The sequence below is a fragment of the Sander lucioperca genome, chromosome 1 (genome assembly GCF_008315115.2).
Source record: "Sander lucioperca isolate FBNREF2018 chromosome 1, SLUC_FBN_1.2, whole genome shotgun sequence".
In the NCBI taxonomy this organism is placed as follows: domain Eukaryota; kingdom Metazoa; phylum Chordata; class Actinopteri; order Perciformes; family Percidae; genus Sander; species Sander lucioperca.
The window spans coordinates 35,426,333-35,441,263 of record NC_050173.1 but is presented as its reverse complement, the minus strand read 5'-3'; the positions used below and the strand labels follow the sequence as shown (position 1 = coordinate 35,441,263).

General features: G+C 40.6%; 1 protein-coding gene across 5 annotated transcripts; it reads right to left on the bottom strand.

Annotated features, from left to right (window-relative positions):
* Nucleotides 1–5,429: 5,429 nt before the first annotated feature.
* On the bottom strand, nucleotides 5,430–14,595 carry kiaa1191 (KIAA1191 ortholog). Of its 5 annotated transcripts, none has more exons than XM_031319488.2 (8): nucleotides 14,357–14,595; nucleotides 13,300–13,410; nucleotides 12,988–13,175; nucleotides 12,721–12,832; nucleotides 12,317–12,444; nucleotides 9,175–9,326; nucleotides 8,838–9,013; nucleotides 5,430–6,623 (listed from the first exon to the last, which is right to left on the bottom strand). In XM_031319488.2, the coding sequence occupies exons 2-8, from the start codon at nucleotides 13,325–13,327 to the stop codon at nucleotides 6,418–6,420; spliced, it is 990 nt and encodes a 329-aa protein (XP_031175348.1). In that variant the 5' UTR covers nucleotides 13,328–13,410; nucleotides 14,357–14,595; the 3' UTR covers nucleotides 5,430–6,417. The 5 variants fall into 5 exon arrangements, with proteins under 5 accessions (XP_031175348.1, XP_031175351.1, XP_035863617.1 ...); XM_031319491.2 differs by having other exon boundaries at nucleotides 13,300–13,403; nucleotides 14,351–14,546; XM_036007724.1 differs by lacking the exon at nucleotides 14,357–14,595 and adding an exon at nucleotides 13,627–13,646.
* Nucleotides 14,596–14,931: the final 336 nt, after the last annotated feature.

Sequence of the window (14,931 nt, the reverse complement as noted above, 5' to 3'; positions counted from 1 at the left end):
TTCTACTGTGCGAAGGTGGTGCCAGAGTTCAGATCGGATGCCAGGCAACATTTAGAGCAATAATAAATGACAGAAAGTAATTGACTTGGACAGCTTGATATGGATTTATTGCATCTGCATAACATGTGCATTTGCACAATACACGGAGGAAAATTAAATTCTAGGATTAAACTATAGTTTGATAATCTATTTAAACTACATTTGTGGGCATATTCAAAAACATATGAGAGATATCAGTCAGAGTCGGAGGCTTATATCAGTCTCTGCCTGTATCTCAGTTGGATGGTACCTACAGGCATTGAGTGGATAGAAGGAGACAGGCGGTGAGTGTGTGAGACAGCGTGTAGGCAGAAAGACCTATAGAAATTACAAAGAAAGTCACAAAACCATAGTTGTAGAAGTATGAAATGGGCACTTGTGTGTTTCTCTCTGACCCTGTCCACTTGTCCACATCTCTGCTTGAGGAATGTATTAGCGTCTAGCCAAGTCACACGCCTCACCTCACTTTGTCCAAACCACGAAAGCCCATATGTGATTATGATGAAGAAGAACAGAGATGGACCATTTTACATGTGGCCTATTGTGAGTGTGTGGATAAAGTACAATTTTATATTAGTTTCGGACTGCAAATGCCACACAAAACTCCAAACACGAAACACCAATATTACCGTGTGTTTGTGCAGATATGTTCCCATGTATTTGCATGTTCTTATATACTATATATGCAAACTATTAAAGATAGCTTTCCTGATGTTGCCCTGAAGTCCCCTTTGCACAGTCCACAACTCTATAATTGTACATGTGATTATCTCTCTTTGTACTATATACTGACATACAGTATTGTATGTTCAGGTGTGCTGTGGAAGTGCGTGAGTGAGAACCAGTGACAGGAGCCAAAGAACTGCATTCCTCTCCTGGCTTAAGGGATTAATAAGTATAATTATGTGTGCTCCATGATGTTATCCAATGAGATCCACCCAAAAGATCAAAGGTTCCTTAAGTACTACGGTGATATAAAATGATGGGCGAACAGTGAGATTATTATTTATTTCTTTTTTTTTTTTAAACACTTTATTTGTACTTTTCCAATTATCACATAAAACAATCGTATTCTCTATTTCGAACAGTGAGATTTTGCCGCAGATAATAAAAGAATTTCAAGGAGTTTCAACATTTTAATTTGTCTTTCCTTTTAGCTTATAAGGCTAAAACCTTTAACTTCTGCTGTCTAGTTTGTTATATGCTTTTTTATTTGATTGCTACATTGGTGATTTGTCTTCTCTTATTATTACTTACTGATTATAATGGAAAACGTATAGCAGTGACAATGTCATAAATATTTGTGAGGATACATCCAGATAAACTAGTGTAGTGTCTTGAATGTGGGTGAGCCCAACAAGAATAACAGCAAGCCAAGTCTAATAAAGACATGGCAGATAATACAGGATTTCAGGGAGTTTCAACATTTTAATTTGTCTTTCCTTTCAGCTTTTGAGGCTAAAACCTTTAACTTCTGCTGTCTAGTTTGTTATGTAAGTTATGCTTTTTTATTTGATTTCTACATTGGTGATTTATCTTCTCTTTGATTGATGATAAAAACTGGTCAATAGCCAAGTAATGAAGATAAACGGGAAAGGAGAAACCTTAATCGTTGGCTAGATTCCATGCAGAAACATTGCAGTCTGGACTATGTGATATAGATTATGAAACATTAGGCCTACATACTTTGGCCAATTGCACAACTTGTGTCTTGGGTATTTAATTTATCCATAGTAACAGCAAACCCAATAAATGAATCATCTCACACACATTTGTTTCACTTTCAAGCACGCACACACAGACAGTGCTTTGTAAGCGGTGTGTGGTAGTGATCAAAGCTTACTTGTATTTTTTCCTTTAAGTGTTAGACATTGGTTAGTACGTCAAACGGATGTGGTTCTAGTGAGCTCCAGCTGACTGTTCAGACCTCGTTGTAGGGGATCTACTCTTCCACATCTGCTTCATGTTAGGGCCTGGGGGGCTGTACAGGAGGGTCCAACAACACACTCTGCTTCTCAGTGGGGGAGGGCAGGAGAATGCCTGATGGACAGACACAGCCTGATGGCCAGAGGCTTAAACAGGTAACATTTTTAGTTCAATATATCCATTGATTTCTTTTGTTCAAAAGCACAATATACAAAAAGAAAAGCATAAACAAAACAGGGCAGTACACAAAGGTAATCCCTCTCCCCACCCCATCCACATAAATACATAAACAAAGCAAAAGAAGGAAAAAAGAACAAACACAAAAAACATACATGTACTGTATATGGTTCATTTGGTATGCTGCTATACAAAAACAATGTACAGTTTGGAATGGCTGACCTTAAAATTAGTATGTTAGCTTTTTCACGCAAACAGTTGGCATTTCAAAGGTCCACAGTTGAGAAAACATTCAAATAGTATTTACTCTATGTACTGTGCAGATGCGTACACTCCCCTACACACTGTAGCTGCACAAAGATGTAGCCTACTCTTTTTCTGCAGGGGCTCTTTAGGGACACAGAGATGCTGAAACCGAGTTCATGTCTTCACAATGTACGAGGTACAGCAGTCTGTTATTGCGTAACATAAGCACACTGAATTGTGTGTGACCCACATCTGTGTTAATAGCTGTAACACTGTAACTATATCTCCAGGCAGTGGGCATGATTATTGTCAACTTTCACAAGATACAGTACCTGAAGACCCCCTTCCCCAAGCTTCTCTCAGCTTGGTGGGTTCACCTCAGGGCCAGCTCACTGTGAATCAGCCCCAGGTGTGGTTCTGGAGTCAGATGGTGTAGCATACGTCACCGGGAACCCACCCAGCAGCAAAGGTTAAAAGGGACCTCCTTCAAATCCCTTAAGTTTTGTCACCAGCTGTTTGTGTCATTGGGTGAATAACTAGATTACCTCTGTAAAACACGGAGTCAACGCTGTGGTTGGCTTGTCACGCAAATAAGTTGTTATACTGTATATATATAACTTGGAAGCAATAAATGAAATGTGAGTCCAGTAATAAAGTCTTGTCTGTCTCTTGTAGATGTTATCTTATCACAGCAACTTTGGTTACTGAAACATATGAATTCATCTTACAATCATGCACCACTAATTTAGAAAACAAAGGGAGCCTTTAAAAGAGTTTACAACCACTTGAGAATAATGACTGCGTAGGTCAGGTATCAGTAGCCCAATATCGGTTTATTACGAAATCGATGAACTCAGGAGCTGGTGAGAGGATTTCCCAGCATATTCCTGGAGTCACCCTGACATAAAGTGCTTCTAACCACTCCTACATGTATTAAATGAAAGTGCACAAAACCTTCATTAATGTTGACCTTTATACAGAGCCCTTTTAGACTATGTTTTCCAAAACACTAACATAAACCTGGATAAATTGTTATTTCTTGTAAACTGGCACTGTTTCCCGTTTATGTGTCCACATCATGGTAGCTTGGCCAGACTGGCATGTCAAAGTTGTGTCATAGGGGTATGAGGGATAGGCCATGAAATGTAAGTCATTGTTTTGAGGTTGTTATGGAAGGAATTTATCCAGACCAGTTTTTCAAAATACAGATGAGTAAGGAAGTGTGTTGTGTCAGATTGCAGATGAGACCCCAGTGTTTGTTTTGGTGCGTGGTCACCCTGGAAGGGTGGTGCTTGACATTGCACATCTGTGAGTGAGCTAAATGATTTGTGTGGGATCGGAGCAGGGGTAGAGGCAGGGAGCCGAGAAGTGGGAGGGGGGGTGGCTACGCAACCACGTCATGTCGGACCCAGAGTGAGAGCCATCTGTATTATGTCATGACTGCTGGGGCACTCCACCCTTTGCTCTCTTTTTCCCAGTTTCCCCGTGTCTCTCCCTCCCAGACTCCCCCACCCAAAGTTGATCTTGCCTTTGCTTTACTGCTGTGTGTGTTTTTGGTTTAGTGTTACTAACCGACATCGTTGCCATGTTGCTTGCCTCTAACAGAAATGTGACTGAATATCTCAATTTGTGTGTACTTTTACCAAATCTTCTTTCCCCATGCCTGCACTTCCTTCATCCTAGCTCTCTGCCTTTCATCTTGTGTCTGTCTATCCATCACTCTATTTGCCACTAATGTCTGTCCACCTCCAGCTTTTGACTGACAGCTCTCTGTCTGCACTTGCCCGTCTCATTTGAAGTTCACCTTCGCTCCTACAGCACCACCTAAAAACCAGATGTGGACACTCAGCAGCCTGTAATTAAGTAAAGAAGCATTCCCTTTAGGAGCTGCAGCTAATTTATGAATAAATGAAAGTCAAACAGTGGTGGATGTGGGGGGGGGGGTTGTGCCCTTTGAAATGGTCTAGAACGGACACTGATGTCAAAGTTTAAAGTACCGGGCTGTAACGTTACTCACACACACACACACACACACACACACACACACACACACACACACACACACGAGCTTTAACAAGGCTGTAAACCCTTCCAGTTCATGGCTGGCCTGGATGCTTCCTTTGATAAAGAGAGGTGAAGTTGGGTAGTTGATAATGTTCAGCTGACAATATAATTGCTACATATAAAACCAATTTCCCTACCAACAGTAGAACAAAGGTAATTAAATCTGTGTGTTCACAGTAGATGACCTGATGGACTCATGAACAGAAACGGATATTTTCCTGATTCGTCTCACCTCTGCCCTTCATGTCTGTGTGGCAAAATCACTTTCCTCATTTATTATCACACTTTAAGTAGGGGAAAGAAATCATGGCTATTTAATACATCATTTGATTCCAGCAGACATGCTCCTGTTTTTAATGTGGGTAATATAATGAAACATAAGAGTCAAACCAATGAGTATAAAACTTAATTTGCAACAACCATGCGTTTTTATTTTGAGCTTATTGTGCCATCTTCTGGCCAAAGACTGTAGCTAAAGGTCGGTGTAAAATCCTTGCACATTAACACCACACCTTCACCTATATGTTACCGATGTATCATGGCAATGAAAATTCAGTTTAGAGCCAGTTCATTTTTTTTTTTTGCCCACGACAAGGAAAATTTACTAACGTATTATCAGGCTCACACCCATGACTTACTTAGCGATTAAAGATATGAATTAAGAGAAAATGTCAGTTCAGTCCAATTATTAGGCTGTACTTTCACAGAACAATTCATATTCTGCTGTAATTTGATTTACTAAGCAAGCACAAATACAAAAAGAAATCTCCTGTGTCAGAATTCTAAATTGGTCAGTCAAGAACACTTCACGTGAGACAACTGCTACGATACTGCAAATGTCAATTACAAAATGTTTTGTTGCACATGGAATAAATTCATAAATTAGTGTGCACTCAGCAGATAAAAAAATGTGTGCACAGTATAATACAGGAGTGAGGTGTACTCATATTTATGTTTGCATGAAGAAAAGAACCATGTTTGCTTGTTACTATCAGATTTATTTACAGACGTAAGTGGGAGACGATCTCCCTTGTGCAATAACTTACGGGAATTCAATTCAATTTTAAAATAAACAGCAGGGATTCTTGTATTGTGACAGAAAAAGCTAAATTGAAAATGACCACTTCAATGCTTGGCATTTTTATAGCATGTTGAAATAATATTGTGATGCAATATAAAAATGTGATAAACCCAACACTATTATTTAGAATGAACAATGATTTAAAGCAGAACAATATCAAAAATACTTAAGTTGAAATAATAATTAAACAAAAATCAGGTCGTCATACATACTCACACGGTAAAATATGTTCTTCCATATAATAATAATAAAAAAAGCTGTAATTGTATGGCAAACATGCCAAAAGCAAACATGCCGCAAGTTTAGGCACAACAGCAGTCATCCTACTACACAATACTCTGCATGCTAACAGAGAAAAGCACTACATAACTACAAAGCTGTGAGCTTATTCAAAATAAAAAAATAAGACAAATGAGGCAACTGAGCATTATGAATTGAAATAGCTGGTCAGTTTTACGAGAGGCAATGCTAAATTGATTAGCTTGAGCAAAGGACTGACAAGATATTTCAACAACTTCAATCTCATGCCATCATTAGAACGAGGACAGCAAGGCAATGCATGCCAATGCATCTATTAAGTGACAGACCAACAATAATACAAAAAAATACCATCTTCAGGGATGACAATGAAGGTACTTCATATGGTGTTTTATTTGGGCCAATGAGCTGGAGGAGATAGGAAAGGGGTGGTGTGGACTAAGAGAAGATTGCAATCCACCTGGGTAGGTCTCGGGGAGGAGTAACAGTGCGGTGATGTCTCTGGGGCTGGTGAGCTAATACTAGGTGGTCCTCATTCCTCTCAGCCTCAGTAAATTTGCAGGGAGGCAGAGGAAGGCAGGAAAGCAATCGAGCAACAGAGGTGTTACTACACAGCTAGTGTGGCTTCAGAAGCCTGAAGGTGTTAAAACATTCATGTCCCGAGGTTTAAGTTTGTGTGGCCGTGTGGGTGCTCGTTTGGCTTCAATGCCCGAGATTTCAATCTTGGGGGGCATGAACTTGGCAGGGTCGTCTACCTTGAAGTTGACCTGGTTGTTGGTGCCATCCATGGTAGAGGATTTCTGCATGCCGAAGTAGGACTGCAGTGAAAAGCCTACAGGAGAGACAAGGAGGTGATAGGTGTTGTAATTAAAGACCCAAGTGGTTGTAAAAAGAGAAAGCCGTTAGTGTCTGATGATTTTAACCCTTCTAACCCCAAAACCCGTCGGCGGGTTAAAAAACAAACAAACATGTTTTGTTTAAAAGATTGTCAAAGGAAAAAACACTTACTCTAGAAAGAAGCTGTAAAAAACGGAATTGTTCGTTGGATTCTCAAAATCCTGACAGTCACTGAATGTGTCTCGGTAGAAGTGCCGACATTATGTAAAAAGCTCAAAAATTAAAAAAAAAAAAAAAAAACACTAAGTGGAAAATCAACCATTTGCATGATCAGAAGATGATGATAAAAAAAAAAAAAAAAAAAAAAAAAAAAGTAAAGTACTCAATGCAAAACTAGTAACTAAAGCTGTCAGATTAATGTAGGGGAGTAAAAAGTACAATATTTCTCTCTGAAAGTGTAGTAGTAGTAGTGGAGTACAAGTAGAAAGTGGCAGGAGAAGAAAAGACTCAAGTAAAGTACCTCAAGAATTGGACTTAAGTACAGTACTGGAGTAAATGTACTTAGTTACATTCCACCACTGGTGTTAAGTTTATAAAAATGTAAATAATTCTTTCTGTGAATGATTTACAGCCACAATTTCTTATTCCTGTATTGTATACAGTATACAGGAAATGTATCATTATCAGATTCAAGTGTTTTTCTATTTAAAAATGAATAAATTATCAAATAAATTTAACTAAATTAACTTTTTCCTTTTTGACGTTTTATGCTATTATAAAACTTTGTTATACTGCTCAAAAGACATTTAGGAGCTATTCCTACTTCTGGCCATGGTTGTGCTTGTTAATTTGAGATGCCAGACTTGCAGATGGAGTGAAGAAGAGGAATGAGCTCACAGTGAGTAATAATGTGACAGGAGCAAAAAATGCTCAAAAGTGGCTTGGTTTACACAGGGTTAGAGAGACTTTAAAATCACATTTTGAGCCTTATCTGCACTCGGCGCAGTGCAGCCCAAAGCCCAAGCGTCGTTGCCAGTTTAAGACCAATGCAGTTGTCAATTTATCGTCCAGCGCCCACGTCGTTTAAATAGTAAATGCACCTGCACCTTCATGCACGAGCAGATCAGTTTCTTCTCCTGAAAATCTCTCCTTCCTTCTTAGCAAATCCGCCATCATAATAGCAACGCGCCAAGGTAAAAACACGCCTGGCTTTTAAAGGGAATGGGACATGTTACGCCCAAAACACACACCCAAAAACACACCTATGATTAATGAAGACACCAAGTACAACCCTTTTGAACCATGCACCTGGTGCACGGACCCTTTTTTCTGCCGTTAAACTAGCAAAGGTGGATTTGTACACGCCCTTAACGCACCTGTGCCAGGCGCTTCACGCCGTGCGCTTAGATTGTTAAAACAGGGCTATGTTGTCTCTTTAAACATCATCATCTTGTTCTTGCTGACTGTTGGGTGTGGTTTCAGGTGCAAAAAAACAGTAATGACAGATTTATTATTTTGTCCAATGTTAGTCTTTGTATTCTAACAAAATAATGCCTGTGTAGTAATGTGTAATAAGAGTGATAAGACTGGGCAATCCTTTTGCTTCAACATAGACCCACCCTGTTACAAGAAAATCCCCACTAATTCGTATTTATTAGGACAATTAATTAATCAACATTGCTGTAAATGTGCCAGTGTAAAGCCGCCTACACACGATAGGCAGCAAAACCGCTTTGTGCCAGCCGTTCCATTGATTTCCTATGGGGAGGGTGGTGCCACCCAATTATGCGCTGTGCTACCCCTGGCATCGGGCACCGCTCGGATTTGCCGCTTTGCGCTGCGCTCAAAGTTCAAATTATTTCAAATTTGACTTAGTTGCTGCTGACCTTTCGAAAGCGCAACCAATGAGATAACAGCATATCGTTACCTAGCAACTGGAAATAGCACCTGCGCTGCGCTTTGCTCTGCGCTCTACCTAGCGGTGCGCAGAGAGCAAATAGCTTATCACGTGTAGGTGGCTTAAGCCAGTCGGCTAATTGTCATTTGTATTCAGTGAAATACAAAATGCGGGGGGCTCACCACAGTCTGTCGTGGCATAGGATTCAACATATTGCTATGAGATTCTATACTGTTTACTGTGCATTAATACTGTAAAAATGACTGTTATACAGTCAAGATCAAAATGCAGGACTGGGTATAAATCTCTCACCTGTGCTGGTTTCACAGCCTGGGTCAGTCGGGGACTTCTGTACCACGGGTCGGGTTCCAAAGAAGCTCCACTTCTCTCCTCCTCCTCCCTCGTTTCCTCCCATGTCTGTGCTGGGGTTGGGACAATTGAGATCTGGGTTGGCAAGAAAAGGCGCAGGACTCAGCTGGAACCAGCTCCTGTATTCCCACCAAGCAAGAGCAAGTCATGAGCATACAAGCGAACATGGAAAGGATATGCCATATGGCACATAATATGGGCCATGTTGGGAAATATAGAATGTTATGATTAGGGGTTCCGGTTCCATCCATTTCGACATAACATTTTGGTTGATGCCTACCTGCGACTAACAGCCGGTGATGAGTGGGGACTAACACAGGGGGTGACGCTGGGGGTGACGGAAGGGGTGACAGAAGGGGTGCCACTTGGGGTGGATTGTGCTGATGTTGTACACCTGTCCTCCTTGAAGTCCCCGCTTGGCATTCTCAACTTCTGCACAGATAGAAAAAACAAGCAATGAAACAAGCAATGAAGGAATACGCTTAACTGATCCAGAATCACCCTGGCGTGTACATTACAAAATTACAAAAAGTTGTAATATTCATAACCGCAGCTGGCTGGTTGTTGGGTTTTGACTTATGCACCCTGTACATGCAGCAAAGTTAGACTAACAGCTCATGTTTGGGACAAATGTGTCAGAAACAGAACATTGATCTAATTTAAAGAGCAAACACTCCCTTAATACACAATGAAAAAGGTCAGTGTTTATCTGGACCTGCAGACCAACAAAAAAAAAGTGTGTCACAGATTCTCAGAGCCTATCACCTGCTGTGACTATAATTTAATAATAATAATAAATAATTTATACTGTTTATTGATCCCCAGTGGGGAAATTACAATTTACACTCTGTTAGAAATCACTACACACAGGCCTGAAATACACACACATGCTCAGGACCTATTCATGCACAAATGGAGAGATGTCAGAGTGAGTGGGCTGCCAGTGCTGGACCAGCGCCCTGAGCGGTTGGGGGGGTACAGTGCCTTGCTCAAGAGCACCTGGCAGTGCCCAGGAGTTGAACTGGCATCTCTCCAGCTACCAATCCACACTCTGTACTTTGGTCCGTACTGGGACTTGAACCAGCGACCCTCCGGTTCCCCACCCAAGTCCCTACGGACTGAGCTACTGCCACCCCCACCTATATGGAGTGTGTGGGGGAAAAAAGAGAGAGATACATACTGTAAGCCTAAACCAAGAAGTTGTATTATTTAAAAAGGGCATTACAGTTAATATAAACTCTTTGAAACTCATTTAGAAAACTGGTTGCTCTACCTACAACACCACCAAGTCCAAGAGAATATAACCTTTCATTCAATGTTGAGCGTCCTTCCAAACCCATATCAATCTCAGTCCTGCATTCTGCTCAGGACAGTGGCCATTATATAAATGAATAAAAGAGCGCGACCCCCTGGCTTTTAATCCCCTATTTATTATTTTAGTTGGTATCCTGCTAGATTACATCACTGCTCCAACGCTGCTGGGCTTTAGCCAGAATATTCCAAACAAGGACTGAACATTATGGCAGTTGAAACTGTTGTTTTGTTATTCATAAAGTGCAGTGGCATTGGAAACAAAGAAAAGCCAGATAAAAACGTTCCACAATTACGTAGACCCACAGTGCTTCTCATCTAGCTATTTATAATAGAGAGGCAGGTGTATTTGATTACAAATATGTTTACAACTAATTTATATTAACACTAGCTAGCTAAATGAGCACATGGCAAGCAGAAGTGGGGCTAGTGTGTAATACGATTTAAATAACCTTGCTAATGTTAGCGTTAGTTTTTGTCTCATTTAAAATAAGTGAGCTAGTTTACATGGTAATAGCTAGCTAGCTAGCTACATGAGGGACACAAATTAGGAGACTAGGGTTAGCTAGGGACATGACGGTTTACTGAACAGTAAAAAAAAAAACAGAAAACAAAAAACCTTCAGTCATGGAAGCGGTCTCTGTTGAATTTCACTCTTTGTAGCTTCCATTCTCATTGAGCAATATTATCGTATGTGCAAGTGTACCGCTAACGTTCGTTAGCAGGTGCTAACGTTAAGCTAACTCTGGCTGGACTGCCACATAACAACTAGCTGCTGCTAGGCCTAAATGAACCGATCTAACGTCTAGCTAACGTTACACAAAACGCTAGCTACGTCCGTCTCTTTGTTTCTGAGTCAGTATCTATGAGTTCCATAGTAGTTTAAATAACGTTGGCGTAAGGAGATTAACAGTTATGAAGAATTTAACTTGCGTTTGTTTGTTGTACTCGGGTTAGTTAGAATGCCAGCTTTGCTAGCTAGCCTAACGTTACAATGTTGCTTTGCTAAGGGTCAAATAGCTACAGCTAAACGCAATAATTACTTGACATACCTTTTTATGATAAGATTTCTTTGACGTTCTAGTCCGACAGATTCCTTAATTCTGTCCATATTTAGCTGTTTTAACAAGTTGTTTTCTCGAAAACACAAACGATAGCGTCTGTTCACACACTCAACAGTAGGCCACCAAAACGTCTCTTTTGTTAGGAGCTCGCTGATTGGTCCGTTTGAGAACATAAGGGGGCTCGATTCATTTAAGGGCGTTGCTTGGCAACACTACAGCCGGAAGCTGTAGTCTATGGAACCAGCTCGGAGCTGATTACATAATGTGTTTACCAAGATGTTGTTCCATGGTTTACCCTGCAGTCACTTACTCCGCAGCGCTGTGGAGATAGGTCTGGCAATGCGAGACTAGCAGTTAATCAACAGGCTAAAATATAATATTATCATATAATTTCTCACAACAACACTTGAGTGATAACACAGACACAATAATTGTTCTTGTAGGAATAAAGTCCTCATAATGTAGGATACTTGTTATCTGGTCTGTGGAATGTTGTCGTATGTCAGTTGGCCACAGTCACCAGGGAAAAGAAAACACAACCTTTGTGCATCCACACACACTGTGTGTATGCACTGTGACCCTCTTTTGAAACCAGTCTTTGCTAAACCTTCCATCTGAACCCATGTACAAAAGATAAAGCCTAATCCTCACAACAGGTTAATATTTAACACCCAATTTTGTTTTTCTGTGTTCAAGTTTATATTTGTGTATTTTGAAAACAGACATTATTCTTGTTTTCAGTGTTCATGAAATACACACACATGCCCAGGACCTATACATGATCTAATGGAGCGATGTCAGAGTGAGCCGAGGACCTGCGCCCCTTTATTTGGGCCTCAACTTTTTAATAAACTAACAGTAAGCAAGACACTTGTGTAGGAGTTTTTCCCTTTCACTTTTATTCAAGTTTTGCTGCCCTCAAACACACCTGTTAAACATTCAAGTGTGAGATATATTTTCATTTATTTACTGTTATTTGAGGGCAGAGAAACTTTTCACGGCTCCTTGGCAGATATAGGCTTCTACCCCAAATATGTTCATACTCACTGGTATTGTGCCGTCAACCAGTCGGTGAAATCGGGTCTCCTCAGCAGAGAGCCCCTTGTGGGGAGAATACCCAGCATCAGTGAGTCCTGCCTGGTGCTCAAACTTCTGGAGGTTCTCCTGGGCCTGCTCTAAGTGAGGATGGGCATACAGTCATCAGTGGATACAAAATGAGTCAATGTTTTAATATGCTGCACACCATTATACCTGGCACTGAATATGGTTTATCCTATTTGGCAGCCAAGGTAGTCGCCATTTGGACAATCGTAGGTGAAGCATACATAATTCTGTGACATGAAGAAACTCACTGATAGTGTCTGTAACTTGTAGGCTGTCTAGATATTTATCAAATGAAATGAAAATAAATGTTCTTAAATTAAGTTCCTCAGTTGGTTATCTTGACTTACTGATCATAAGTGAGCTCATTAAAGAGGTGGCTTTGGCTTTCAGAACAGGCACTGGGGACTTCGCTGGCGCTGCTGCTTCAAAAGTCAGCAACTTCCCACCCTTCTCGCCTTCCTAGTAACACACAAGCATACTGTTAGGATTAATTTACAAACCAGTTACACAACAAATAAGAGCAGACCAAATGTGTCCAGGCATGCACCTAACCTTCAGGAAGTTTCACACAAAACAATTTGAATCAGATAGTAAGAACAAAGCAAGAAAAGCACCTCTGCAGTGTTCCTGAACTTGTGCTGTGGGATGACAGGGTCTTTCCATAAGATGTTGACGGACAAGTCAGAAGGTGGTGAATGCATGGTGGCATCCATGAGGTCGTCATAGCTGACATTGTGTCGAGTCATTCCAATGGGAGATGAAAAGGCACCAAATAGTCCAGATGACAGGCCAGACTCAAGTGCTGAAGAATGGGAGTAAAGAAAAAAATGGTTTTGAGTAAGGAAACTATTTCTGACATCTCCACAAGGCAATCCTTTTACAAATATGTTGAAATGATCACACCAAAATCTAAATTCCTGCGTTACCTGGAATGTCTCCCCGTCGTGAGGCCATTTTGACACCAGATCAGAGGGGCTGACCACAGGAGACTCTGTAGGGCGACAGGTCCACCCTGCTTGGAGCTCCAAACCTGAACACTTCATCGCATGACATCACATAGTGTTACAGGGTCATTAGACAGATAAAACGGTCTGCACTTTTGAAAACATAATGTGTGTAGTGCAACAACACCTTGATGTCAGTCAGAATGAGGCAGCTAATACATAAATGTTACATGCATGTTTAAGAGAGAAAGAGAATAAACATGTCAGAGACTTGTGACGGTGTGCAGTGCATAGTTTACTGTTACTGACCTGCTCCAAATAGAAGCAGAGAGTCTGGTTACAGCACTGTCATTAATATCAGTTCATGTCAGTCACCCTCATATACCAAGCCAACTGTGAATTAAAGCAGGCTTATTTTCACAAGGAAATGAAACTTTCTGAAATAAGGAAACACTGCTATACACTCTATATCTACATTGTTTGTGTAAAATACAAAGAAAGTCAATCTCATTAACGTTAGCCCTCTTGTGTTATGGTGAACCTGTCTACCTCTGTTATCAGTGCTGCTATATCAGCCCTGTCTGTCTGAACTCACTTTCCATTGCAATCCACCTGCATCTTCCTCACTTAAATGATGAGACCGTCCGCCATCTGCAAAATCTAAATTCTGGCAGAATTCAGATTTTGCAGATTTAGATCGCTGGTATTTTGCATTCTAGTCTACTTTGCAGACAGCTGGCATATATCTGCTGTTGTTAACGTCAGCACTGTTGGGGGCCAGAAACAGTGACTTGCAAAAACAGCAACCGAAGTCCGAAGTGAATAACGTCTAAAATAATATGTATACACTATAATACAATAACATTTACTTTTAGGAAGGACACCTTCATACTAAAAATATCGAGTAGGCTATTAAACCATTTTGACTGATAGTTCCATACTACATGCATTGCATTTAGGCGATTGTCATTTTGCTAAATATTGTCATTGGCAGCGTTTAGGACAATAGCTTGTATGCTACAGTCTATTTAACACTTACCTCAACCTGTCAATATTCCCTCTCCTCTCCTGTTGAAATTATTCCACAGCTACAGTGGCGTTGACTTGACAGACTGAACGAACAGATAGTGTGTGTTTGTTCATCGATAGACTCATCCATGACTTTTGGACATGCAGAGAGTAAAGAGAGCGCTGAGACGTCACACGGCACCAGTGAAGGCACCGCTCAGCCAACAAAGCCGGTGGCGGAAATGACCATCCGAAACCTAAAGCCCTGCAGCCTGTTTGGGAATGTAAGTATGTTGCAATGTAAGGGTGGTTGTAAAGCAGTACCGTTTATATGCAACAAAGCAAGCAGTGGTGGAAGGACTCAGACAAGTCCTGCATTTCAAATGTTAGCCTACTTAGTAAAATTAAAAAAATATTATTTATTGTTAATTTCTTTTTAATATGTTTATGTATGCACCATCCAGCAAGGCAAACTTGGCAATAAATCCTTTCTTTATTCTGATTGTCTTATGTTCTATGTGTGTGTGTGTGTGTGTGTGTGTGTGTGTGTGTGTGTGTGTGTGTGTGAGTGAGTGAGTGTAGAGCATCACAGCCTATAAGACTCAG